The 25,526-nt window shown below is 42.7% G+C and overlaps 1 protein-coding gene across 1 annotated transcript in view; it reads left to right on the top strand.

The window, feature by feature from the left end:
• SLC5A9 (solute carrier family 5 member 9) overlaps positions 1–25,526 on the top strand; it is a 144,311-nt gene that overhangs the window by 67,600 nt on the left and 51,185 nt on the right. The window contains exon 3 of the mRNA XM_063407121.1: positions 23,156–23,250. Within this exon, the coding sequence (XP_063263191.1) occupies positions 23,230–23,250 (21 nt within the window). The 5' untranslated portion in view covers positions 23,156–23,229. The remainder of the gene's footprint in view (positions 1–23,155; positions 23,251–25,526) is intronic.

Raw genomic sequence — 25,526 nt, 5'->3', positions numbered from 1 at the left:
TGTTCTTATGGAAAGATATGAGAATTCCCACCCAACTGAGAACAGATTTATGTCTAAATTCATCCCCCTGTTTTGCCTCCCACAGACAGCTCCCAACAGAAGAAGTGGTTGGGTTTCCTTCTTTCTGTTTCTGAGCCCCACATGCTACATGCACATAGGTTCTTGTAGTTATGCTTTTAATTTGAGGCCTGACATGAGAATATGTGGTGCCACAAACCCCAGCAAACACAGCAACCCAAGGATTGGCTGCAGAAATCACAGATGGCCTGGAGACCTTGGTGATAGCAACTGTGAGAACGTATAGAACACCTCACTGGAGGGTAGGTGGGTCTTCTCAGAATAAGACACAAATTCACGGACACACTTTCCAACATTTCTGTGAATATGCATGTGCCCATAATAGACACTATGCTCAAAATTGCCTTTTGTATTCTGGTATTACAGCTGTGTTAGAAAGCAGCCTGGGAACATCATAGATGAGTGGCATGTCAGATCTCTCTGTCATACCCCTCTCTGAAGGGTTTTCACTTTCATACTTTTCAGTCATGTTTGGTCTGATGTCTGTATTGCTTCACACTTAATTATATCTCTGTTTGCATACAAATATTTCTTTAACAGGGATGTGTTTCTTCTATATTTTGTTTCTTTCTAACACTATTATCACCAGGATCCTGATCCATACATTCCCATGTTTGATTCTTGTATACAGATGAACACATTGGAATGATTCCCAAAATTTCTCATTGCCCAGAGCCTAATTTATAATTATTTAAAGTGAGGGGACAGTGCCTTTTTCTTAGTATGGATTTTGTTGAACTTTTAGGAGGAACTTTGCTGCCATGCGACCCGAGACAGAGAAAATGTTGACACCAATAAAATTTTAGCATAGCACGCCAAGAAAATCAGCATTCAGTTTACCTAGGATATCCCAAAGGAAATATACAGTTAATACTGAAGTTTAAAATATCTTAGCCTTGGAATCTTAAAACTCCATCAGCTCTTAGAAGAGGGGGAAGAAAGAGTAACAAAAAATCCTGTAGCAACAAGGAGGTTAAATACACACATATGCAAAATGTAGTACAACTCAATGGATCACTTTTATCAGCTACGATTTTGTCTGACATGGGTTCTGCTCTTGATCTCCTCATATTTGTAGCATTTCACAAAAAAAAAATAAAATTAATAAAGCCTTCCCCTTTCTGAGAGTACCTTATAATGAAAACAAGAATATTTTGAAAGAAAAAAAAAGGAAATGTTGACTGGGGTGTCCTGCTGCTTTCTAAGTAGTCCAGCTCCCAAGATTTATGTCAAAAGCAACAGAAGGTTGGAAATGAAAGAATGCCCTTGAAGTTATACTCTGTAACTCAGCCAAGTGAGATGGATTTTCATTTACCTTGTCGAAAACCCAACATGAAAAAAGTTTGGAGATAAAAATCTTGCAGCATTACTCGAGATTTACAAATGATGTGACAAAATAACATGTGTTCCACTCATGAGAAAAAGTCCTCCATTCAATGATATAATGGCTCCTGAGCTTAAGATAGGTGGTTCTTGGTTTTAAATCTGTGGAACGTTGCCTTGAGTTGCTGCCGTTTTGGTCTGACACAATCGTCATACGTGGGCTCTCAGAAAGGATGAGGAAATGGCACAGAGAAAACTGAGTTCTTCCTTTGCTGCCCCTGGTGCTCACAGGCCTTGTGGCATCATTTCCCTGCTTTGTGTTTGAATTCAATGTTGTCCCATAGATTCCATCATTCTGCCAGTGTCAGTGTTCCTGAATGTGAGAGCAGGTATTGGTAGGGTTAATATTGTGCAATTAAATGGACAACACAAGACAGCAGTGGAAGTTAAATAAGTAAAAGGCAACAAGGCAGCTGTGTGAAGAGAGAGTTATTGCTTCAGCAAAGTCTCATCTCTGTACAGGGGTGGGAATGTCACCCTTGCACATTGCAGATTTTGACACAGCAGCTTTGAATCAGAGTATGAGAGGGCTCTCATTGCCTTCTGTTGATTTTGGACTTGCAGCACTGGCCTCAGTTGTGCTTTTTCTTAGCGACAGCAGGGTCCAGAAGTCATTGTGCTGAGGTGTTAATGATTTCGCTTAATCCAATTGGTTCAACAAACACACTAAAACCTTTCCTTGGGAACCCAGGCCTCCCAGCCTTGATCAGGCACAGAAGGAAGCCCACGTTCCAGATGCAACATGAGATAGGTTGTGTTAATACCTGAAATAAGATGCACTGGTCTGAATGGATCAATACTTTGAGCCTGATTATTAAGTGAAGGCTGTGCCACATAAATAGCACGGGCACTTTCAGTAGGCTGAAGTGTGCAGTGTGTAATTCAGCCTGCTCATCTTCAAACTTGATTATTTTTGCTCTTTCTTAACATATCTGTTTCTCAGTCTACCCATGTATGGTAACAATACCTAGACAGCAACACCAGAAAGGGCTTCCATGATTGCACTGACTTTTGCAGAGCACAGGTGAGGGAATGGCACATGGTTTACACATTTATCTTCACTTTGAGCTGTTCCATGTATGAGAGAACACTTTGTTGTCCAAGAGGTAGCTACTGTACTGACTAAATGCATATATAATTCCCTGTAAAATACTATATATGTATTCATTCAGAATGATAGTGTACCTAATTTAGACACCTAGAACTTAGCATTTTGAGAATCTCATCTTCTGTTTACAGTGTAATTCAAACCTTGAGAGTAAACACTTAAGTGTCTTCTTCCAGTGTAGCGTGGCAGATCCCTCTGTGTGCCCGCAGAAATCCAATTCTTCCTTGCAGGTTTTCTTCCAGAAGGCGGCCAACCTGCTATAAAGACATATCTCACTACAGGATACAATTTGTTAAGTCCTCTTTCCACAAGGATTATCATATGGGCCTGGCTCTTGTTAAAAACCAAAGCAGTGGTAACAATTTTGTGGCCAGAACATTTGACCCAGGGGATGGATACGGTTTCTAGGGTTACCTTCAGGAAATCTGAACTACCACTCCAGGAAAGTTCTTTAACCAATGCACATCATCATATTAAAATGAGTTTGCTCTGCTTAAGACTAATATTAATGGCTCATGAGTCTCCAAGGCTTTAGGTAGCCATGCTTAGGTACCCGCTGCCAGATCACAGCAGAGTTCTAGATGTGAGATAGGTTTACCTCCACACATAAGATATTTCTAAGTTGTATTGTCATCTAATTCCAGAGCCTGAAAAACTTTTAAGCCAGTGGAGATAGTAATTAAGGGCTAGACACTAATGGATTTGCAAGTTCTGAAGAGTGAATGAATTACATGATGAATTTTACTGTGTACATTTTACATAGCCAAATCCCAATTTCAGAGGATTTGACTCAGTTCTTAGACTCACATCTTTCTTCCCAGCTATCCATTTTTCTTTTTGTTGTCTTCAGTGTCACAGGATCTAAATATCTCTTACTTTAGACAGATTCAATCAATGAAGTGTAGTATGATTTCAGTGCTTCATAAAAATCAATGAGAGCAGTCTAAACTCTGCCCTGAATGCAAACCCAGCCACCTAAAAGACAGAGATAGATATGAATTCCAGTTTACTTCCTCACTTCTCCTTCTGTAGTGGGCCAACCCAAAAGCCTTCAGTCCAAATAGCCCTGAATTGGGAGGAAGTTCAAATCCAAACTCTTACAAGCCAGGCCATTTCTAATTATTTTTATTGCCTCATTAAATTTATTATGTTGAACCATTTCAAGTGACCTCATTAACTCTCAGCAAGAGTTTGTCACGTACAATCCTTAACAGATGTCTGATTTCAGACATTGCAAAGTCAGTCATCTGGCCCTTCCCCCAACATGTACAGACCCTTAGCTCCCCAATCCTATGCTCTACTCTCTTTCAAGAAGGATTTAACTTTGATGATGCTGTATTACTGGGAAATTATCTGCAATCCTGCTTGGAACAGTTTTTATGCCTTCATCCTCTAACTATGCCCCACATATTTCTTCTCATCTGCCTTGTTTCTTTCTGCATGTATCCAGATGGGTTGAATCCTGGAACTGCACTCTCTCCTGTGGAGGATATCTTCTGGCCTATTGACTCAACCAGGGTTTGCAGTGCCCCGTTGGGCTTCGGCTGTAAAAGCCCTCTGTGATATGTGCAGCTGGGCTCAGAGAGCAGATTTCACTTTGTTCTTTCTTTATCCATGATTTAAATGGCTCGGATAGCATAACAATTGAATGCTTGGGTTCTGGACCACAGCCTCCAAGGGCTGTCAAAGGGATCTTGAGGCACTCTGCAGCTGAGAGCAGGATGTGGCACTGACAGGATCAAGAAGGAAGGAAGGAAGCTCCCATGTGAACCTGAGACTCAGCCAGGTCTCCTACCACTGCCTTGCTGGGTAGGCAACAAGCAATGCCAGATGTCTGGGGATGAACACAAGGCAAGAGTCATTTTTGGAAGCACATGTGGATTCTGCAGTCATCTCCTGTTCCCAGAGCAGGAGATGCAGACATTGCCCCAGCAGGCTGCATCCCATGGATTGACACAAGAACAATCATTGAGACAGGCCAATGGTCCCTCCCTCTGTTCAAAGTCAGCCCATATCCAACGTCCAGGATAATGGTAAAGGCAGCATATTTATACAGAATACCCCTCAGCACACCCCCTGCTATGATACAATTCAGCTGACTTCCTGGATTGAGCATTTAACATTTCTTGATAGACTTGGGCTTTTTTCCCCCAAAACAAGTTTTTGAGCTGTTGTAAAACTTTACTCTCCACAAGTTCCTGTGACAAGCATCTCCACAGCTGAATGAAGAACCACCTTTTTTTTTAAAGCTGTCTTTAACTTTGCAGTTTGTTTTATCCTTTCCTGTCCTTGAGTTGAAAGACCATAAATAATTACACTGTTTTCATCTTCTACAGACTAGTCATGATTTTGCAGACAGTTATTTCTCTCCTTCTCAGTCATATCTTTTTGTGTTGCTTCTGTATGAATTTCACATCTTGTTTCTGGTAGGTTAAGAAATGTTACAGGCTGAGAATCAGGATGAGTTTTCAGTAGTATAGCGGGGAGGGAGAAACAAGGGATGGGGAGGAACTTGGACAGCAGTGATTAGATGTTTTGTTGTGAAGGTGCTGCAGCTCTTTCCTGAAATTTTCTAACTTATATTTGCTAAGTTTCAGAAGCTGTAAGCATATAAAAAGGGGAGGACAGGAATTTATACAAACCTCCAATTTCCACATGAAAGTTAAGCCCATTTCTCCTCTTGCCTTTCATAAAAGCTGGTCTGTAACATGGTGCTAACTTGAATGATTGCAGGGATTAGAAGGTGAGATGGGTCCAGTTCTTAGTTCACCTCACTTCTTGGTTTTACAGAGGTGCAGCTCTCCTGGATTTATATCTGATTTACACCAGGAAAGATGGGAGGAAAGTCAGGCCTATTGTTTTTTTTTCACTCTGCTTTTGACAGTGCTGAGAATCTTCATGCTATAAAAGTGTCCACGCTGTGCTGTTTTCCATCTGTATTGCATATATTGGATCTGTCATGCTGTTTGGGAGGAGCTGATATTTTTGGCAATCTTTTCTTCTTGTACAACTCCACATATAGCATCACAGCATAAAAAATAGCAATGGATGGGAAAAGAAAAATCTGACTCATGGGAAATCCACATACTTGTTTTATCCCATGTCAGAGCAGAAGAGGAGAGCACCAATGTTTCCACCAGCGGAATAAAAGGTGTTATCAGACTTAAATTATTTCTTACATCCAAATGTAAGGAGAGTCCTGATACTAGAACATTTCAGTCATAAGAGTCTCAGTTTAATTTCCTAGAGCTGTTGTTGCCTAAAATGTCTTCTAGAATGAGAGAAAGAGTGGGATGAGCCAGTCTAGAGTGGAAGTCCTTCCATTCTGAACACCACAGCTCAGATAGAACAGATCCCTGCGTGTTCAGAGATAACTTTGCTTGCAGTCCTGGCTAGATAAGGAATCCAGATGTCCCATTTGACTAACTGCTTGCCCTCCAAATTTTTGGGGGCAGATAGTGTTCAGCTGAGGAGAAGACAAGGTCATGACAAACTCAGAACTGCATCTTCAATGAGAAACATGTTGGCTGATACAGAGCACAACACTGATGGGAAATATTTTATCTTCATTTTTTCTGGCAAGGAAAAAATCATCTGAAAATCAACCATTTCATAGGGAAGACTTTTGAATGAGATGACACCCTGACTTCTCATGGGAAAATTTTTTGCTCAAAAATTAAGAAACCGCTCCAAGAAGTTAGAAAAACAGAGTAGAAAATTGTTTGCTAATGAAGCATAAATGTGGCAGCTGATAGATTAAAAGCCATAATATTCTTGGCTTCCACGGCTGAAATTTATGAGGTCCTTTTCTTTCACACTGGCACTGACTTTACCCATGCAAAATTTAGACATCCAATCTAAGCAATGTTTGATCTCCTTCCCCGCTCAATATAGAGCACAGGCACATCTGGAGAGAGTGGATCTCCTCTCATTGGTTTTATAACTGTGTTAAAATCTGAGGAATTTGCATGGCTCTGAGTAAGTAAGATGCATCTGATAAGGAAGTTTGCACCATTCACTAAAATTCTTGAGTCATTCCCACCATTAGTTTATAAAGATGCTATGAATGGATAAACTACCCAGCACAAGATATGTCTCCCACCCTCAGAAGAGACAGGGAACATAAATCCTGAAAGATTTTCCCCAAAATTAAGAGGTCTAGAGAGAGGCAAAACAAGAGAGACCTAAAAGTATTATTGATTGGATCCATTAACTGCACGAGAGAAATGTCCTTAAATATAATTAACCAGCATTGCTATATTAAAAAGCAGCTTCTATCTCCAGACATGGAGCAAGTTTTAATTTCCTTGGATCAAATTTTGGTGGATTTTGATTGCTTTTGATTTTCATAGCAGCACTGATGTCAGCCTCCTGATGGTGGCAGTTTAGAGGTTGGAACAACGTTTCTTGGTGGTTGTGAAGTTTCACTGATCCTACAAACCCTCCTCTGTGTCTAAAGCATCCTAGCATGGGGTGAAGAGAGGGGTGCTTCAAATCTGGCAACTCCTTTGGAGCATGACAATGGGGAGACCAGCACTGGGGAAGGAATCTGGGAAAACAAGCACTAGGACAGCCTGGTGTTTGCCCCAAAACACTGCCAACTCCATGGTGTTAGAAGTAGAAACGTGTAAAAGACACACCCCTGCATTTCTGCTGGTCCTTGGAAGGGGTTGTGTGTGCCACACCCTGTGGCCTCATTTTTTCACATGTTTAGAGACATGTGGATGCTGGTGTCCTTGCAAGGTGAGTTTTCAGCAAACACTGATTGCTACCCTATGACTTAAGGTTGTGTTTTCACCCTCAGTGACCCATAAACACTCTGGGATCTTCCCCCTGAGTATTCCAAATGACTTTACTGACTGACTAAGTTAAAAAGCAAAGAGGCCTTATATCTTCAAAGCCTGTGAGTATATTTTTCACTCAAAGCAGAAAGTTCAGGCACTGTTTATCCTGTTCTACCCAGGGCTTGCTATTTTTCATTTTGCACTGAAGTTCTTTCCTGCTAGACATTGTGTACGAGCTAAAGTTTTCTTTGGAACGGCAAATGGGAAAGGACCACCTGGGTTGGGAATTCCTGTCTTCTGGAATTGCAATCTTCTGTGCCAGTTCCGTGATTTTTTTGTCAGAAAACAAGGATGTAGTGCTGGCCAGGAATGTGTAGGCATGCCCTTCCCTTTTGCTACCATCTGTGGCTCGACACAGAGAATAATCTTCTTCTAAAATAAAACGTATTGTACTGTAATGACCAAGGTGACTGCCTATTCCTACCAGTATCAAAAGGCAGCAACAAATAAATCAACAATGCGTGCATATAATCCTGGAAGTGTTAGGAGGGAAGCTCTACTAGAGGCAACAGTCTGGTACAGCCAACTACAGCCCTCTGTAACCCCAAGGAAGGAAAGCAGGTATGAGGGAGGAGCAGGATCAGGTCTGTGGCACTGTGTCATCCTGTGGGCTGCTCCTGCTGGAGATGCCCACGTGAGCTGCCATGGCCATGTCTGTGCCCTGTCAGAGCCAAGGAGTGAGGCCACAGCACAGGCATGTCAAACACATTGTCAGAAGGCGCTGAAGTGGCTGGGTTTATTTTAATCTGGAAATGTGGCCCTTGCTGCCTTTTATGATGTGCCAGTCTAAGCTGCCTCTGGCAGCTGTGAGAATATTGGTTTTGGCAGACAGCTGCAAAGAGCAGCAGACTGGAAGGAGTCAGCAACAAATGTGATAAAAGGGGAAAGTTGCTGATGCCAGGAGGAAGAGTACAAGGTCCTGCTGATTACCAGAAACTCTTCAGGAGCTGTGAGGAAGAGGAGGTCTCCTCTGACACTGGGATGGGTGAACAGATAATGACCAGCCCTCTCCTCTTGACTTCCCATTGAATTGTCCCACTCCACATGTAAGATGCCCCATTAGCTGGAGGGGAAGGAAGCTCCAAAGGAGAAGGGCAGAACTCATGAGTAATTCCAGGGAAAGTTTTCTCTCCATGTGGCATTTGGCTGAATTGATTGTCTTTGATAAGAAGCACTGGGTACTGGCCATCAGTAAAACACAGAGATCTGTAGGAGCTGAAGATGTCCAAACTGAAGGGTAAAACCTTTATGTAACCTAGTCAGTGCTGTATTAACAGATCCAGTATTTCTCAGTACTAGCTTTATTGCAAAGCAGAGAACTGTCTCTGCCTTACAACTAGAACTGTCCTCATCTCTAGTGTCAGGATTGGGCACTTTTTTTTTTTTTTTCCAGCTACATAACAAGCTCTTTGAGACCATGATAAGCTCTTTGAGACGATGATTTTTAGTATGTTCTGTGCTCACAAAGAGAGTGGAGTCTTCAAAAGGTCCCAAACACTTGTGAATGTTAAACAGTGATGATAACAATATGAATGCCAGTGAAAATCCCACAGTTCCTCCTCTAACCATCTGGCTGTATTGAGCAGGCTCCTCAAAGATGATCTCTGAGAGCACATCCCTGAAAGCAGGGACAGTTTAGATGCCAACTTGAGGATCCATCCTGCTTTTTACCATTGCTGTTGCCAGTTACATCCAGAAATGAAAGGAGCTGGTTTTTTTCAGTCAACCTGCAGCTCAGATCACCTCAGAACAGGAGGTTTTGATGCAGCACAAGGCTGCCAGCAGAAAAGGGAAATTTCCAGGCAGCACTGCTAATGTTGCAATGAGAGGGAACATAACATCCATGACTCAAGGCAGGAATCTTGAGAAAACTGATTTAAAGGTCTTGGTTGGCTTGTTTGTTTACTTTTTTCCAATAGAATTCATTTTTAGCATAAACATGGAAGACTTCTATTTAAGAGAGCCATACCCAGCAAGGCAAGATGCTTGGCCAAAGGACTGGTTACTCTGTGCCTGCCTGGTTTGTACTGCAGTGCCCGATGTCTGGGTGAAGACAACAATGGGTCACAACTGCCCCCAACCTCACTGGAGACTGCTCTGAGCACACCAGTGCTCTGGAGTCTTTGGAAAGGCATTTATGGTTGGAAAAAGTGAATTTGTCAATATTTTAGCATTATTTGAAAATAAAGAGCAGAATCTCTGCTGTCAGTGTGGCCCTGCAGAGGGGCAAGGAAATGCAGAGATTGTCTCAGTGACCCTGCTGAGCAGGACCTCCTGCACAACTTGGCTTAATCCAAGTTTCTCCTGGACCCCAGTCTCTTGGGTGTCATTAAACCAGGTCTGTTGGGATAATTTGCCTGTAACTCCATGTGTTCTCTTTCAATATCCAGTGGCTAAATTTTGCTTTCTCTTGCATTTCCTATGTATTATCCAGCAAGAGACAGTGCTGGAGAAATTATCTTAAATCCTGCTCTTCTAATTTTAGTGGAAGGAAAAGTAGAAAAAATTAGGTGTGGAAGCTCTTTGTCAAGATACTTATTGCTTAATTTTGCAAACTGAAGACCTTTAGAAGAGACACAGATAAGTCTTTGAAGAATTTATACCTTATCTGAAACAAAAGCATACTCTGAAGTCATCTGAGATATGCCTGAATTAGTGTTCAGAGAGGAATTTACAGCCTGGAACAGTTTACAGAGACAGCTTTCCAAGAAATAAATGTAGGAATAAATATTTACCTCCTTGCTCCAAATCTCCATACTAAGACTTGTGCTGAAATAATTATCTTCCCTTTTAAGTTGTATTTATTCAGAGATCTATGGGGCATGAAGAAAACAGCCCAGATTTATATAATAGACACCTTGTGTTCTTGTGTGCAGAGGAACACCATAAATGTGAGTCACCCCTGGCGTGTGAGATCTGTCACTTGATGGTGACTCTGGGGAGTATTTTTAGGAATAGAATAGATGTGGTAAACTTTGTTGCTTATGATTCTAGATCAGAGTGGTTTGCTGGAATGGTTGCTAGTGACACAGATGGAAATAGCATGCATACCACAAGTTAAAGACCTGCTCAGTGGTTTTCATATACTTAGGCATACTTGCCAGGCATTCTTTTTCCCCAGCAATTTCAGATTTTCAAACAGTTGATTTTAATAAAATAAAAATCACTATTTTGACCTGAAAAGAGAACTGTGCCTCCCAATATTTACAAAGGCAACCAACTTCCTGAGAAGTTTTGCTTATAAACTTCATTCAAAGATTTTTTCATTAGAATTTTCCTTTGAAAATGAAAGAAAAAAAAAAAAAGAAAAGAAAAGAAAAAGAAAACCAAAGCAAAGCAAAGCAGCCTTTCATGCCAATGATCAGCTTGAGCTGACTGGTATTTAATCTCTCCATATTTTACTGTAGAGTCCTGAGGTCTATGGCTTAGGTGATGTAGTTTCCACATTCTGGTGATGTGGTTCATGATATTTTTCTCTTATTTACTGGTATAACAGCAGTACCCCATCACTAAAGCCTGAATTGTGCCCACTGGTGCTTGTGTACCTTGAGAAAAAATATTCCCATCACAAAGATAAAAGCCAAGAAGGTGGCAGAGGGAAGACAGTGTGATGGTGGCCACAAAATATGAGAAAATAGCAGAAAATGATAAAGATAATGAGAAGGACTGAAAGTAGAACTTCTGTGAGAAAGATTGACAGGCCTTGGATTGTTTAGTCTAGGAAAAAGACAACTGTGAGACAGTCATGATAACAGTCTTCAAATATGTTAAAGACTGCTGCAAGGAGGGAGGTAATGAACTCTTCTCCATATCCACTGGGGATAAGGCAAGAAGTATGGGCTTAAATTGCAGTAGTGGTGGTTTGGGGTTAGACAGGAGGAAAAGCTTTTTAAGGGGATGGAAAAAACACCACAGGGATAGATTGCCTGGATTTAGAGCCTCTGCCTCTGTAAGTCTTTAATAGTAGAATGGAGGAATATTTGGCTGGTATCATCTCTCAAGGTCTCTACCAGCTGTAGGATTTTCCTGACAGAGAATGTAAGCACAGAACACTGAAGTGACTTTTTGACAGTGCAATGGGTAATCTAGAGCAAGAGTAAGAATCAGATTTATTAGTTTACTGAGCAAAAAAAAAAAAAGAAAAGTGTTAGGAAATAATATTAAAAAAAATAATTAGCCAACGGTGTGATATCAAATAAAAGAGAAACTGAAAATGAGCCAGATTATTACATTTTTAAGATTTACGTAGTTTGCTCCTGCGTGCTTTTAATAAACACTGACCAAAACACCAAATTTTCCAGTCTGCAAAGAATTCCAATATTTTGAAATGTGTTTATTCAGAATTGGCTTCAAGATAATATGTTCCATTCAATGCTGAAACATAATGTTGAATATGGAAGGATGCACACATTAATGCACTGCAGTGACTGATGTATATTCCTGTTCAAACAGCAAATCAGAACACTGTCACTGACATACATTTTAACATTTAAAGAACAAAAGGAAAGAAATAAAAATGATTAATTGTTATTTCTCTCGTGCCAAAAATGTTGTTGTTGCAATCAGAAAGTTTTGCTGAACCAAGCTGGATCAAAATTTGCCTATTTCAAACATGTTTTTTGAGCAGCTCTGTCAATGTATTTCTCATTATTACAATTTCTCTCTACTGGAACAAACTCTGAATGATCAGGAAAAAAACACCACAAGGCTTCTCTAGCTGGAAACTGCATTACCTGATATAACCCCAAAAGGCCTGCTCCTTTCACATTTCCAATCAGCAAAATTACTGGGTTGTCAATCTGTTTATTTTTGTATCACCATGTTCAATGCAATGAAATCAGCTGCCTCCACTGAAAAGGCAAAGAACTGTGGTGGTATCCACGTAATCTTCTCTTTTAAAACACATGCAGGGAGCACGATAACCTGAGCAGAAATGCCTGTGTGAGGATGGCTCCCTCGTGTCTGTCTGGGTGGGTGTCCTGCTGTGTCTCGTCCTTCACTGGCAGTCACAGCAAAGCCAATTTGCTGTAGGAGTGGTATTTTATCTTAATGTCTTTTGTCTGTCCATCTCTTTCAACTGGATGTGGCAGTTGGCCATTAAAAGCCTCGTTTAAGTGAGGTGCTTTGAGTCATGTACCAAGGGTTGGTAAAATAGAAAGTTTCCCAGTGTGTGGGGGGCCAAGCTTTTCGTCCTCTCCAGTGGAGAGGGTAAGAGTGGGAGACCCCGAGGACCAAAACCACAAGTGTCCTGCTTGGGTTGAGCCTCCAAAAATCCTTCACTGACTTTGTTTGTGGAGTAGCTATTTTGCAAAATAATTGCATTGCTCATCCAGCACCTTCCCCAGCCATTAAATTCCGCTTTGGAATGTCTCCACTGAAGAATGTACCACACATGTGGCACAAAATGTACAACATGTACGCGTCTGATGTTGCTGTTATCACTTGGAGGGTCTGACTGGCATTTTGTCAAACATTTTACAATCTAACAAGTTGCCAAATACCTTCTAATTAAACAAACCGTTCCTTGCTTAATGCCAAACAATTAAACAGGTTTATACTTTTTAATCTAACGCTGCATCTGGTTTAAAGGTCTGTTTTAAATATCAAAGTCATCTGATCATCCAGTGACAGCTGACAGCTGATGATGGGGCTTTTTCCTCCCATCTGGAAATGCCTGGAGAATTCATGTGTCTTCAATTTTTTTCCTCTTTCAATGTATTCATGACAAGTTGTACACAAAACCTTTTTTTGACACAGCTACCTTTGGGGAAGCACTTTTGCTATGCAAAATAGGTTAAGATTCCTCATTATTTTCTTGAGAGCTTCCCTCCAGGATTTGGTGAGTCACTCCTTTGGACAAGAGCATGCACCCATGGCCTGTTTAAGGACCAGATCAGAAAGTCTGGTATCAACCAGGTAAGGTTTGAAAGGATGCTCAGTGTCCAAGGTGATCCATCTGAATGTCCAGGATGGTCCATCTCATTCCCAGACTCCACCACATCACCGTTTGCAGCAGCTGGGCCAGACCTCATCATTGAGGAAAAAACAGGGTTGCTGAAGCCCTCGGGAGAGCTGATGTGGGGAAGGACAATGCCTCAAAAGTGATCCTGGATGAGAGCTGAGGATTACAGCTTGCACCTGAACTGTAAACAGGAATGTTCAACCAGAGCTCAAACACAGAGTGGCCAGTAAAATAGGAAGTCTTTTGACACTAGAACCCTAAGTGATAGCAAATTTCACATTAGAGAAACTGAAACGAGTTGCTTTTTGCTTCTATGGCAACCAGAGGGTCAGGTTCAGCAGCGTGTTCATTCAGTGAAACTTTGCTGTACTGCATAGCTCCAGCAAGGTCTTTACACGGCATTGTTGCCTTCTATTGTTACTTGCCTTTTCACAATGGTAACCACTCAGGTAGAGGATGAATTTCTTGTAGAAGGCACGCCAGCACACCAAGCCCTAATGAAAGCAATGACTGGTACAACAGCAGGCATGTAGCTGGAGGAGACAATGCCTGTACAACCAGCCTGGCCCAGCTCTATTTATGCAGGTGTAAATGGGCTCTTGCCATTGGAAATTGTGTGGAGTCATTGTATTACACATTCTTTCCTCTGCCGGCATCCTGTTTAAACAGGCTGAGTGCAAGGAGGTGTCTGCTATTCATTTGCGGATGCCTTGTGATGATATGAAACATAATTGTATAATTTATGCCAAATAAACCAAGGAATGGCTGCTGCTCAAGGGAACTAGCAAGGCCCCAAAGCACTTGAAATATTGGAGCAGGCAGAAAAGATAACAAAGCCTGATCTTTTTGCTGCTCCCTATGTTAGGGCTGCTTTTGTGCAGGGGGAGAGGAAACGGTTAGCAGAGGAATGTGATTCAGATGTGCTTGGAGACTGCTGGAAGTGAGACACACAATGGCTCTGCATGCCTATTGAGTAACTCCACCAAAGCCAATGTACTTGCCTGGGAATGAATATTGGCCCCTGGACTCTTCTCTCTGTGTAGTGCAGCTCTTCAGATGTTTGTCAAAATGAATGTGCAATTGTTTGTTTGTTTAGAGCCAACAATGTCAGGCTGCATGTTATGGCCATGTTGTGTTTGGCTTGTTCGTGACTTCTCTGCCTGAAATATTTTTATTTTTATATAGCTCTAAAGGGGTGGAAGACTCTAGGGACTTTGTTTTATCTTGTAATGCATGATTCAAGCACTGAACGTTGAATTTGGGGCTTGGCTCAGAGGCAGGTCAAAAGAGAATAACATGGAATAAACTGCTGATGGAGAGCCTTGCTCTCTACGTAATGACAGGATGTTTTCATGCTATGAAAAAAATCCTCTAGAATTACTACAGTCTTACCCTCCAAAGTGTTTGCTATATTAAAACGATTGCCTCCTGATTTTGACCTCCTGAGCAGGAATGCTAGTGCTACACTGAGATAATAAACTCCCAGGCTTTTCATTTCAGTATTTCAATTTGGTTTACAAGAAGTTTTAGGCTGTGAGAAAATAGTGAGAAATTAAAACCTGAAGAGCGAAGTATTTCAAACTGCAGTTGATATGCTGAGGTTGTCTAGCTGTGGGCCGGTTCTTGTGAGACAAAACTTTGTTTTTCTAATTGTTCAGTAGCTTCCTTAAGAAAATCTGTCTTGTGCAGGTGGTTTCCTGTTAATTAATTCCAACACAATCAGTGTTCAATTCTTGTAACTAAACACTGTTTGTTCAAGGTGCAACCCTGAGCAGAGCAGGACATTAGGTGTTTGAGAAAGGTGCACTTGTCTCTAATGCATCCCCATTAGAGACAAGAGGAAAACAGATGAGAGAAAGCATCTCCAAAATTCCCGTTTGCTCAGCTATTTCACTACAGCTCCAATCTGATCCTGTCTTCTGCTTGAAGTGGGATTTGTTCAATATGTGTGAAGGAGATTCTGAGAATATTCCCTGGGTCTAAGTGAACCTCTAGTTTGGTGTCCTGAAATTTGTGAGGGTTTCTTTTTCACGTGAAGATAAATGGCTGCTTTTTAAAGAGCTCCTTTGGTACTTTCCAGGAAATCTAAACCTCATGCCCTTGGCCCAGTAAGTCTCCCTTTTCCTGAATGTGCAGCTGTGTAGGTGTGCACTATAGGGTTTGTTCTGATTTATGAACAAAAAAATAACCTTTTTTTTTTTTTTTAAGTATTTACATCCTCTAAGACTTTGGTGGTTTTCTTTTTTTCTCTCTCTCTTTGACCTTAGTGGAGGCTGAAATTCAAATGTCAAAATAATGGTATTTAGTGCAGGGACTGAGATGACCTTTCCCTATCAGCTATATTAATGAACCTCATCAGAATGTGGTGTTACTTGGCAAAATAAACCCCCATGTCCTTGCTTTAGAAATATATACATGTTGAGGCATAATCGAAAGCTGACATTTTCAGAAGACCATAGAAAGGGCATTCAGACTGTTTTGCAGTCGTGAGAAATATTGACCCTAAAAATTCCCAAGTTTTAATTATGAAAATATGGTTACCCTAAATAATAATTTTCTTTTGTTTGTTGTCTCAGAAGGACCTCCAAGAGTAATAGCTCTCAACATCTCAGAGGTGGAAAAATATCTTGCTGGGCTGAAACCTGTCGCATTAGCGGCATTCCCAAAAATTCCTCACACAGCATATTGAGGATGCAGCCACAGACCAGAGTGACCAGTATGGATCTGTCTGTCCTGACTGGTGGCATTTGGATCTGAACACTGTTTCTGTCTCTAAATTGGACAGAAGGGACTGATCTTTGCCTCTTTGGTCAAATACTCAAATCCTTTCTGTGGGCTGCAAGGTTGTGCTTACAAATAAGCAAGAGCATTTAACTTCTAGTGACTGTTTCAGATGTTTAAAATCTCTTAATGTTTGAAAGTCAGTGCAGTGCAGAAGCTTGTAGGATCAGGTTCCTTGCAGATCGAATTGCCCTGACATCTGCAAAGTGATTTGCCTTTCAGTGTCTGTTTCAAATTCAATAAAATTTACAGTAGCCATATCTGACCACAAAGTGCTCCTGTCAACTGCTGTTCACTCCTGAAGCAAAACCCATGTTTCTATGTTTTAATTTCCCAGAAAAGCATTCAGTACATGACACAACATTATGGAATGGTGTTATAGGATGCCAGAAAACAAATGCAACAGAAAGAGAGAAAAATCATGGCGTGTATTTTCTGTTACTAATTTCTTTCATTCTGATGTGAGGTAAGGATGGGAAAGAGGTCTTCTTTATAGCAGTTCTGTAGATATTCTGGAAGGGGTTTGCTTGATGCAGTACTACACTGTGCTTGAAAAACTGAAATATGAGCCCTGCAAGGTGTCTGCCTGTTCAGTGGATTAAACAGCAGCAGGGAATTACTCAAATCAACCAAGCCTCCTCTCCTCTCCTCTCCTCTCCTCTCCTCTCCTCTCCTCTCCTCTCCTCTCCTCTCCTCTCCTCTCCTCTCCTCTCCTCTCCTCTCCTCTCCTCTCCTCTCCTCTCCTCTCCTCTCCTCTCCTCTCCTCTCCTCTCCTCTCCTCTCCTCTCCTCTCCTCTCCTCTCCTCTCCTCTCCTCTCCTCTCCTCTCCTCTCCTCTCCTCTCCTCTCCTCTCCTCTCCTCTCCTCTCCTCTCCTCTCCTCTCCTCTCCTCTCCTCTCCTCTCCTCTCCTCTCCTCTCCTCTCCTCTCCTCTCCTCTCCTCCCAGACTACACTGATTTAAAATATAAAAGCAGAAGTACCTGCAGAAAGGCTGTGTATTTGTGTACTAAATTCCAGAACTTTGCAGCTTGATTTTTGTAAAGTCTGTTTGGTTTCAGGCATGTTAATCTCCACAAACCTCTTGTCCTGAAACACTTGGGAAAACTCTTCATATTTGGGGTTTGAATTTTGGCATTCAAGGATGAGATAAGGTCACTGGGATGGCAGGAAGAAGGAGAGCAAGAGGGAGGGGGTTACAAAGATGACTGGCTCAATCATGTTGTCTGTTTGACAGTGAAAACTGGGGCTGCTTCTGGAAAACATTTTGGCAGGTACCAATTTGCAGTACTGTTACCAAATATTATGTGCAATTTTTACCCTGTCATCTGTGTATATGTGCATGTAGGCTAAAGAAACATTTACTGTCAGGTAGCATTTCTTCTGGGCTCTGTTGCTGGATCTGGCCTCAAGAGATCTGTCTGTGTGTCACTGGATTACTGGGTGGTGCTGGGCAAGCCTTGCTCTTCCCTGTCCTTTGCTTTCCCACTCTGTAAAAAATCCACTGATTTTCTTTGCAATATGCAGAGAGGAATTACTGCTGATCAGCCTGGTGGTTGTCATTAGCAACTAGAAATGAGAAATGATAGCTGCAAGTGAAACAGGGAAAGAGCAAATGTCTCAAATAATTTCCATTGACTGCTCCCACTAAGCCTGGGGAAAGGCTGTTGCTCTGCAGCATTTCTCCATTACAGCAGGACCAGCAGGTGCTTTCTGTGGAACCAGCCCTGAAACTGAAGGAGGAAAGTTATTGTTGTTATCTCCATAAAGACATGGATCACACTCTGAGCAGCAACCCCTGCCAAGAGCAGGAAAGGTTTGATCAAAGGTGTCAACCTTTGTGGCTTCACCTCCAAACCTCCTGGTATTCAGCTAGGAAACTGGAGAACATGTTATTGCAGTTGAATTCCTGCCTGATCACCAAACAGCCCAGCAATTTTGTGAAAATTGCCCAGCCCTCCCACATGAAAAATATATCCTCTCTCAGCATTATGATTGTAAAGGGTCAGCAATTTTAAACATCCCTTTCTTTCTGCACTCCTTCCTCTCCACCATGCATCTCCTGCACATTGCAGTGCTGGACTAGAGCAGGGATGCTGCTGTGGACATTTGACACCATATAATTCATCCAGAACAAAAAGGAGGGATAGCAAAGGAAGGCCAGGAGCTGGAGAAGAGCCTTTTGTAAGAAAATGCTCAAATACTTTAAAAGTGTCTTCTCCTGAAGGAGGGGAAGTGGGGAAGGGAAAAGGAAAATCCTCCTCAGTTCTAGGCTCGCACACATGAACTTTGTGACAGAGATAAACAAAAAGCGGGTGAAGGCGTAGATGTAGTGAGAACAGAAAGCATATGGGTAAGGAAAGCTCAGCACCTTTCTCACAAACCTTCTTCCCAGGGGAACGAGCTGCTCCTGATTTTGGCTGTCAGCAGTGTTGGGATTTACAGGGTACTGCTGGGCTTTCTCGTCCTAAGTCGAAGTGCAGGAGGCAGCAGCATGCCATAATTGTTGTCATGGCCTAAGAAGAGGGCTGGATAATTGCCTGATAAGAGCATTTCTGAAAAAGTGTTTGTCTGCTTTGTGGTTTGTATTCTTTCAATGTGCAAAATGCTCACCTGATTTTGGTGCTGGTGGAGAATGGAGAAATTGGCATTAAATCTTTTTTATTTTAGGAAAAAAAAAAAAAAAAAAAAGCAAGACAGCAACTGGGCCAGACTTGTTTTATTGGAGTTTCCCTCCACTTTCTCAGCTTAATCCAGTGGTGAGATTTCTGCTCCTCTCAGACATGGCTAGTTAGCACATGCCTACAGTGTTATTTTCCCTGGCTAAGCAGCGGATGCTATGAGTGTTTATTTATGAAGAATGACCCTGTTGCTGTGTTTTCTCAAGCACAGCTGAAAACAAGCAGCTGAAAACTAGCAGTGGGAGATGGTTTCTTTGCACATGGTTCTCCTTCTGCCTGCAAAGCATCCACTTTTCTCCCCCAGGATGATGCCACTAAATCTTGCCTGCTCTCTGGTGCTTCTCTCATGCCTCCTCTGAGAGCTGCTGGGGCTGCTTTGCCACTTCACTCTCAGATCAGTCCCTCGGTGCCCCTGCCTCTGTTCAGCTGATTTGTTTGGAGGTGGTTTTCCCCTTTCTCAGTCATCACCAAGCACATATAATCTAAGATTGATTATTTCTAGCCAGAATGGAAGGTGGCCTTCATGTCCTGCAGCCTCACTCAAGTGACAGACAGCAGGGAGCAAAATGATGTGGTGCATCTCTGTTGAGACATTTTTGGGAGCCAAAAATGGGAAGTGGTCTGCTGGTCCACATGACAAAGGGCACAGAATTTCATCTGCCTCCTGCATTATCATGACCAGTGTGATTCCCTAACTAAAAGTAACCTGAACTGAATGGCCTACAAGTATCCTGCTCACTCACAACCCATTTCCACAGCAAGAACCTCTTCCCTTCACTCCCAAGAGGCCATGTGGACAGTGATGCAGACAAAAGCTGAGCAGGTCGGTACTGTAAGTGGGATCAGGAGCTGGAGATTGATGCCCAGCCTCAGTCTGTGTTCCTGGACAATAGCAATACTCAAGGTTCCTCCTGAGATGCAACCCCATTTCCAGTCCTTGCTTTGGCCAGGTTTCTCAGGGGGGAAGAGCCCAGGCATGCATTTCATGCCAGCTCTCTGTTGTACCTTGTCTCATGTGCCAGTGCTTTCTCTTATGGCACCCAGGATCTTTCTTGTCCCATGGCTGCTCCATGAATCCAGTCCTGTCTGCTTAAATCTACTGGAAAGGAACAAACACAAATGAAAAAGGTCAGAGGAGACATCGGTGAAAGAAGACATCAGAGAGGGTGGGCTGCAAGGAAAGACAAAGGAGTTCAAAGTGCTCTGAGATGGTGAAGTGCCAAGGAGAGCAGAGAGTAGGAGATGACACACCAGACTAAGGCAGCAGAAAGGCAGTAAAGTGTTTTGAGTGCACTGGAGCAGAAATTATATGCCAGTTGTTTTCAGTTTCCCAGAAGGGAGAGGCTTCATGAATTGATTCAGAGAATATACAAGAAAAAGACGAGTGTATCTTGTGCCCCTTCTCTCTTCCTGCCTTTGTTCAACTCAATCCTGAGCATGTTGGGCTGGGGCTGCTTTTCAGTATGTGCATACCCTCCACCTCACACCCCATGATCCTCCACAAAGTGCTGGTGAGAGAAATAACAGCTTGTGTGAAAGGGGAAATGGTCTGGGAATGGCTGAGGCACAGCCACTCTGATGTCCAGTGAGGGTGTAACAATATGCACCAACCCTTTCACTGCCTCCCTTTTGAAAAGGAGAGGAAAAAAAGCCTCCCCAGTCCATGATGCACAAACATGTTATTTTTCCTCTCTTGGAAACAAACGGTCTTTTCAATTAGACTGATTTGTCTCTGAAACAATCAATCTGAGGTTTATAAAAGCAAACACTTGAGTAATTAGTTCTATCCAGGAAGAATATTAACTCTGTTTGTCTTTGTGTAATTAATCACTGACCCTGCCAGCTCCACAAAGCCTCCTTTGCACAGCTGGGGCAGTGAAGGAGGCGAGCAGGGGGCAGGAGCGAGGTGAGGTACAAGTGATATACAAGCAAAGGGTGTCAGGATGCTGGGACACAAACCTTACCCCCACACACCTCAACAAGTGCCCACCTAAATTCTGTGAAACCATATTCCAGCCACAGAGCCATGGGGCTGTGAAGGCCTGCTACTTGAAGAAACAATAAATAATGTTTTTTAATATAGTTATTTCTATTAACCTTTTAGCTGTGCGGACGTTCAGCTCTCTGTGGTTCACATGACTAATTGATATGACATTTGCAGTGTATTTTGTGCAGCACTGCGGTAACCAGGGCCCCAGCCACTGGCAGGTGAATTAGCACTCAAATGCCTTCAGCCAGAGGAATTGCAGCCTCTGGTCTGGCTGAATTGAACATTGCCAAGTGCCACCCCAGAGCTGGCTCGTGTCAGTGCCTGGTGTTACAGGCAAGCTGTACTTTAGTGTGATCTCGAGCCTACAGGGAATGAAGCAACTTCAAGTCTCTTCCTCTGTCTCTGACCTCCAGTTTAACTTTGAGGAAATGTTTGGACTTATTCAAGTGTTTTTCAACAGCATGAAATAAGGTTGAGATTTGTTTCCTTCTTCTCTTACATCTGGTGTGATTGTACAGACCATCTCTCCTGTGCTGCACTAGTAAGGTTTTTTAAAAAATTGATTTCACAGTAGCAGCTGAAAACACTAGCATGAAAAAAAAGGTAACAAATATGAGACATTCTGTAAACACATAACTATGGAATGTCAGGCAAAAGGGAAGAGTAGTAGGAAGGTGAACAGGACTGATGGGCATCTTGTGCTGACTGAGGTTAGAGAAGAGCAGGCTCCCTGTTGTAAGAAATTGTCTTAATTGCTGCCCACAGTCCTACAGCACTTCTATTTGTCCTTCATATAAGATGAGGAGATGCAGCTCTCTGAACTCTTGACAGAGCCCAAAAGGATGGGGCACCTCATTTGTCTGCCAAGGCCTTGGTGATGCTGCCCATGGCCATGGCCATGGCTGATCACAGGTGTGCAAAATTGACATGCAAAGTTGCCACAGGGGAAATGGGTGGCTCTTGCTCCTCCACACCTCTAAAATGCTTCCACGTGTGAAAACAGGAGACATTTTTGCACTCATCCTGGTTCTTTTCCTGGTAAGGTTTTGCTGTGACGTACAGAACACAGTGGTCTGCATGCAGATCCCTGTTGCTGCTGGCAGCTTGTGAACAGCCCCAGGCTAAGATTTTCCATTAAGTAAGAAAAAAAGGGTCTCCCTCCTTTCTCACTCTCTTTATTCTGAGTTACCTTGCTATCTCAGCCACTCTTGGTTGCATCCAAAGAAGTTGAACTCCAGGTCAGGGGAAATCTGATCGTCCTCTCCCACCTCCTACCCCTGAGTGGCTGTTCATTAAGGTGAGGTATAGCTTTACCTTCACAGGACGCTCCTTTTGCTCTTTATCAGCCCTGCTGAACACTGAGCAGGTCACATATGGCCTCTGTCAGCTACACTGCAAATCTTTTGTACCTTTTAATGAAAACATTGCCAGTGTTTTCCTTCTGTCGCTGTTGGAACCCGGCCGCATCTTGGTGATAAATGGTGCCTGTTGATGAAGGAATGCCCCAGCCAGACCCACGACTCTGCAAGGACACTGTGCTGATCCCAAACTGCAGCCAGCGGTTGTCTCCACCAGCCCTGGGGTTTCAGCCCCTCCCTGCAGGTGGGCCAATAAAAATATCTGCCACTTCTTTTTCCACCAAGCATCAGGAAGGCTGAATTTCTGTGTTAAATCACATTGTTGTCATAGCTACTAAATTATGAGATTGTCTACCATCAACTTCAAAACACAAGCTGAAAAGTTGTATTTTGGATTTCTTTTACAAACATCTCTCAATTTAAAGTGCCAGAGAGCTTGTTTCAGTTTGATAATGGGCAGTGGAATGGTGAGTGTTTATGGCAATCCAGTGAATGGCTCTGCATCTGTGTTACATAAAACCAGAGACCAAGATGTCAAAGAAAGGGATGAGAAAGACTTTTGAACCCAGGAATCAGCTTGTGTGCCCCCTTCCACATGAATCTGCTGCTGGTCTGAGGAGACAAACCTGAGCTCCTTCTGCTGCTCCTTCTGAGCCCCCACCTGTGTCAGGTGGTGAATGCCATTCCTTGTTTTGAGAGTCCTGTACAGCATAGATACTGACCTGATTTGAGGCTCACAGCTCTCCTGTGCTTTCCTGTGGTCCATTCCTGCGGGAATTTCCACTTCCAGGAGGAAATGCTACTTCTCCCAAAGTTCACCAGGTTCTTGCTGATGCCAGAGCAGGCATTTACTTCTGTCACCTTTTTGTGGTGACAATCACACTTATGGAAGATTCGGTCCTCCTCTTTAATCCAGCTTAAAACCACCCTAATAAGAAGAGATTTGCAATGTTTAACTTTTTTTTTTTTGACAGATCACCTAGCAGATTAAACCCCCCATGCAACTCTGCGATTGTTGGTATTGAGACAAAAGGAGAAGTTGGTCCATATGGCCAGGAGCTGGAGAAAGGTGAGTGCTTGTGGCTTTGTTCAGTGATCTTAGATCACTTTTGAGCAGCCATTCATCCTCTCCCTTTAAAGAGTCATCATTTCATTGTTGGATAATCTTAGGTCAAACCCAAGCTGGCTGTCAAGATGGGTGGTCATCCCAATAAAATATAGGATATCGGGATGCAACTCAATTTGGCAAGTAATCTGCCAAAGTCAGTGACCCTGTAATTAATGTCTTAAGAAAAGGAAAAGAAAATCTTCTCTTACAGGAAGGGAAAGACATTTTAATGTCTTCAGGGAGTTACACGACTGAGCAGTGCTGTCTGAAAATGGTAGCTGGGGAAAGGAATTGCTCTCAATTTCTGGTTTCAATACTTCACTCACAGATGCAGGAGACTGGAGAAGTCAAGCCAGCCAAACAATCATGGGTTCAAGCATATTTTTTTTATTCAGTCTGAATGGGCTTCTCTGACCTTTACTAAGAATTTATCACAAAAGATCTTATAAAGATACATTACCATCCCCTTGATATATTTTTTTTCTGTTTCTTTCTTCTGTTTCAAAAGTATGATGACTTTTCCAAAGCCACTGTGGCTGTAAATCGAAATTCCACTCAAACACTGCCTTGGACACCCAGTGCCCACCTCAGTGCTTGTGTCTTCAGCCTTCACTGTAAAGGGTATTCTGGAGACTCAGGAAAAATGGGGAAATATGCACTTGTGTTTCTCTGCAAAGCAAGGCAGCTGGATGCAGGGCAGATTAACCTGATAGTCAGATTTCTGCTTTGTTTTAAGGCAGCTTTTGCACTGCTTGATGCAAACTCAGCAGCCATGCTGCCTGGGGACACCCAGCTTGAAAGCATTCCTGAACCTGTCCTCCACAACAAGAGGTTCCACACTCTTCCATGGAATGGGCACAGCTGCATGGCTGGGATCTGTGGATGAGCACCAAGGGGAAGAGAGGAGGTGGCAGGAGCAGAATGAGAGGGCAAGGGAGACAGAGATTTCTGTAGAAGAATCTGGCTATCCCCTGCTCAGCCACAATTAGAGTTTCCTCATGCCTGACACCACTGACAGGGCATAGCACTCTCAAGGAGTTTGTACAACCTGCTCATTCCTCCATTCAGTCTATTAGATTAAGAACACCTCTTTCAGAGACTTCTGCTTTTAAAGGTTCTTCACAGTCTGTGAGGAAACTTCCACGGATCTTTGACCTCTTCTGTATATAACTGACACAGGGTTACCCATATCACCTGTCCAGCAATTAATCTCTGCAAATTATGGGAAGTCTTTCCCAGAATTTTGGTAGTCCTGCCAAGACACAACTGCAACAGCAGAAAATGACATGAACAGAGATGGATTTTTATTCACTAATGACCTTTTAGGCCACAATGACATTGTGGAAAGAGAAGAGCTGTTTCTCTTTGCTAGTGGATTTTGGAAGATGGATCAAAAGGGGATTTGTCCAGTGGTTTAAGGAAGCTGGGATGGGGGAGGGAGAGTACATTTATGTGAGAAGTTATGGCTGTTCCCACAGAACAGAGATGAGAAAACCTCTTCTTCCCCCAATCTGCTGTCCCATTGCCCATCTGCCTGAGCATGAACTGCCGTGTGACCGAAATGAATCTGACCTTCAGAAAGGAGCTGCAAAATGTTACTTTTTATTCTACACGCATTCTAGCCCTTGGGTAAATGCCTTGGTGGTCTGATACACGCTGGCACAAAGGAGCCATTAATGGCACCGCCACTCTCAAGGAAGCGGCCGTGCCACCTAGGAAGGCACTGCGGTCATAATTCTCCCAAAGGCCTTTTGCTTTCTTTCCCACCTGCCCCAGATCAAAGGCATCAAGGAAAATGGATTCCAGGAGGTGGGGGGGCTTTGCTGTTTTGAGCGTTTGCTTGTGTGTTTTACTGCCATATCCCAGTGGTTGTGCGGCTCCGGTGAAAACCGGAGCTCTATTATTAATTCTCTTGTATCAGTAGAAAGGAGCAGGGCAGCGGGGTCAAGGGAACTGAAAGAGGCCTTGCAAGGCAAGCAAAAGAAAGCATTGAGGGGAAAGTAGCACTATCAACTCCTGTGATGTGATAGCAACTTTCACCATCCTTGACCTCTTTGTGAAAAACTGTGCCTATCAGAGGTAAATGGCTGTGCTGGGAAAGCTTAGAAATTGGACTGGAGAGCAGTTTCAAAAGGATTTTAAAAGCACTGGGGGAAAAAGAGTAACTACAAGTTTTGTATGAAAAGTGAAATAATGATAATCTCAGTAATGTTTTTGAAATGAGAAATTAAACCTAT

This window comes from Prinia subflava, chromosome 10, assembly GCF_021018805.1.
Source record: "Prinia subflava isolate CZ2003 ecotype Zambia chromosome 10, Cam_Psub_1.2, whole genome shotgun sequence".
Lineage (NCBI taxonomy): Eukaryota > Metazoa > Chordata > Aves > Passeriformes > Cisticolidae > Prinia > Prinia subflava.
This window is presented reverse-complemented; position numbering and strand designations above follow the sequence as displayed.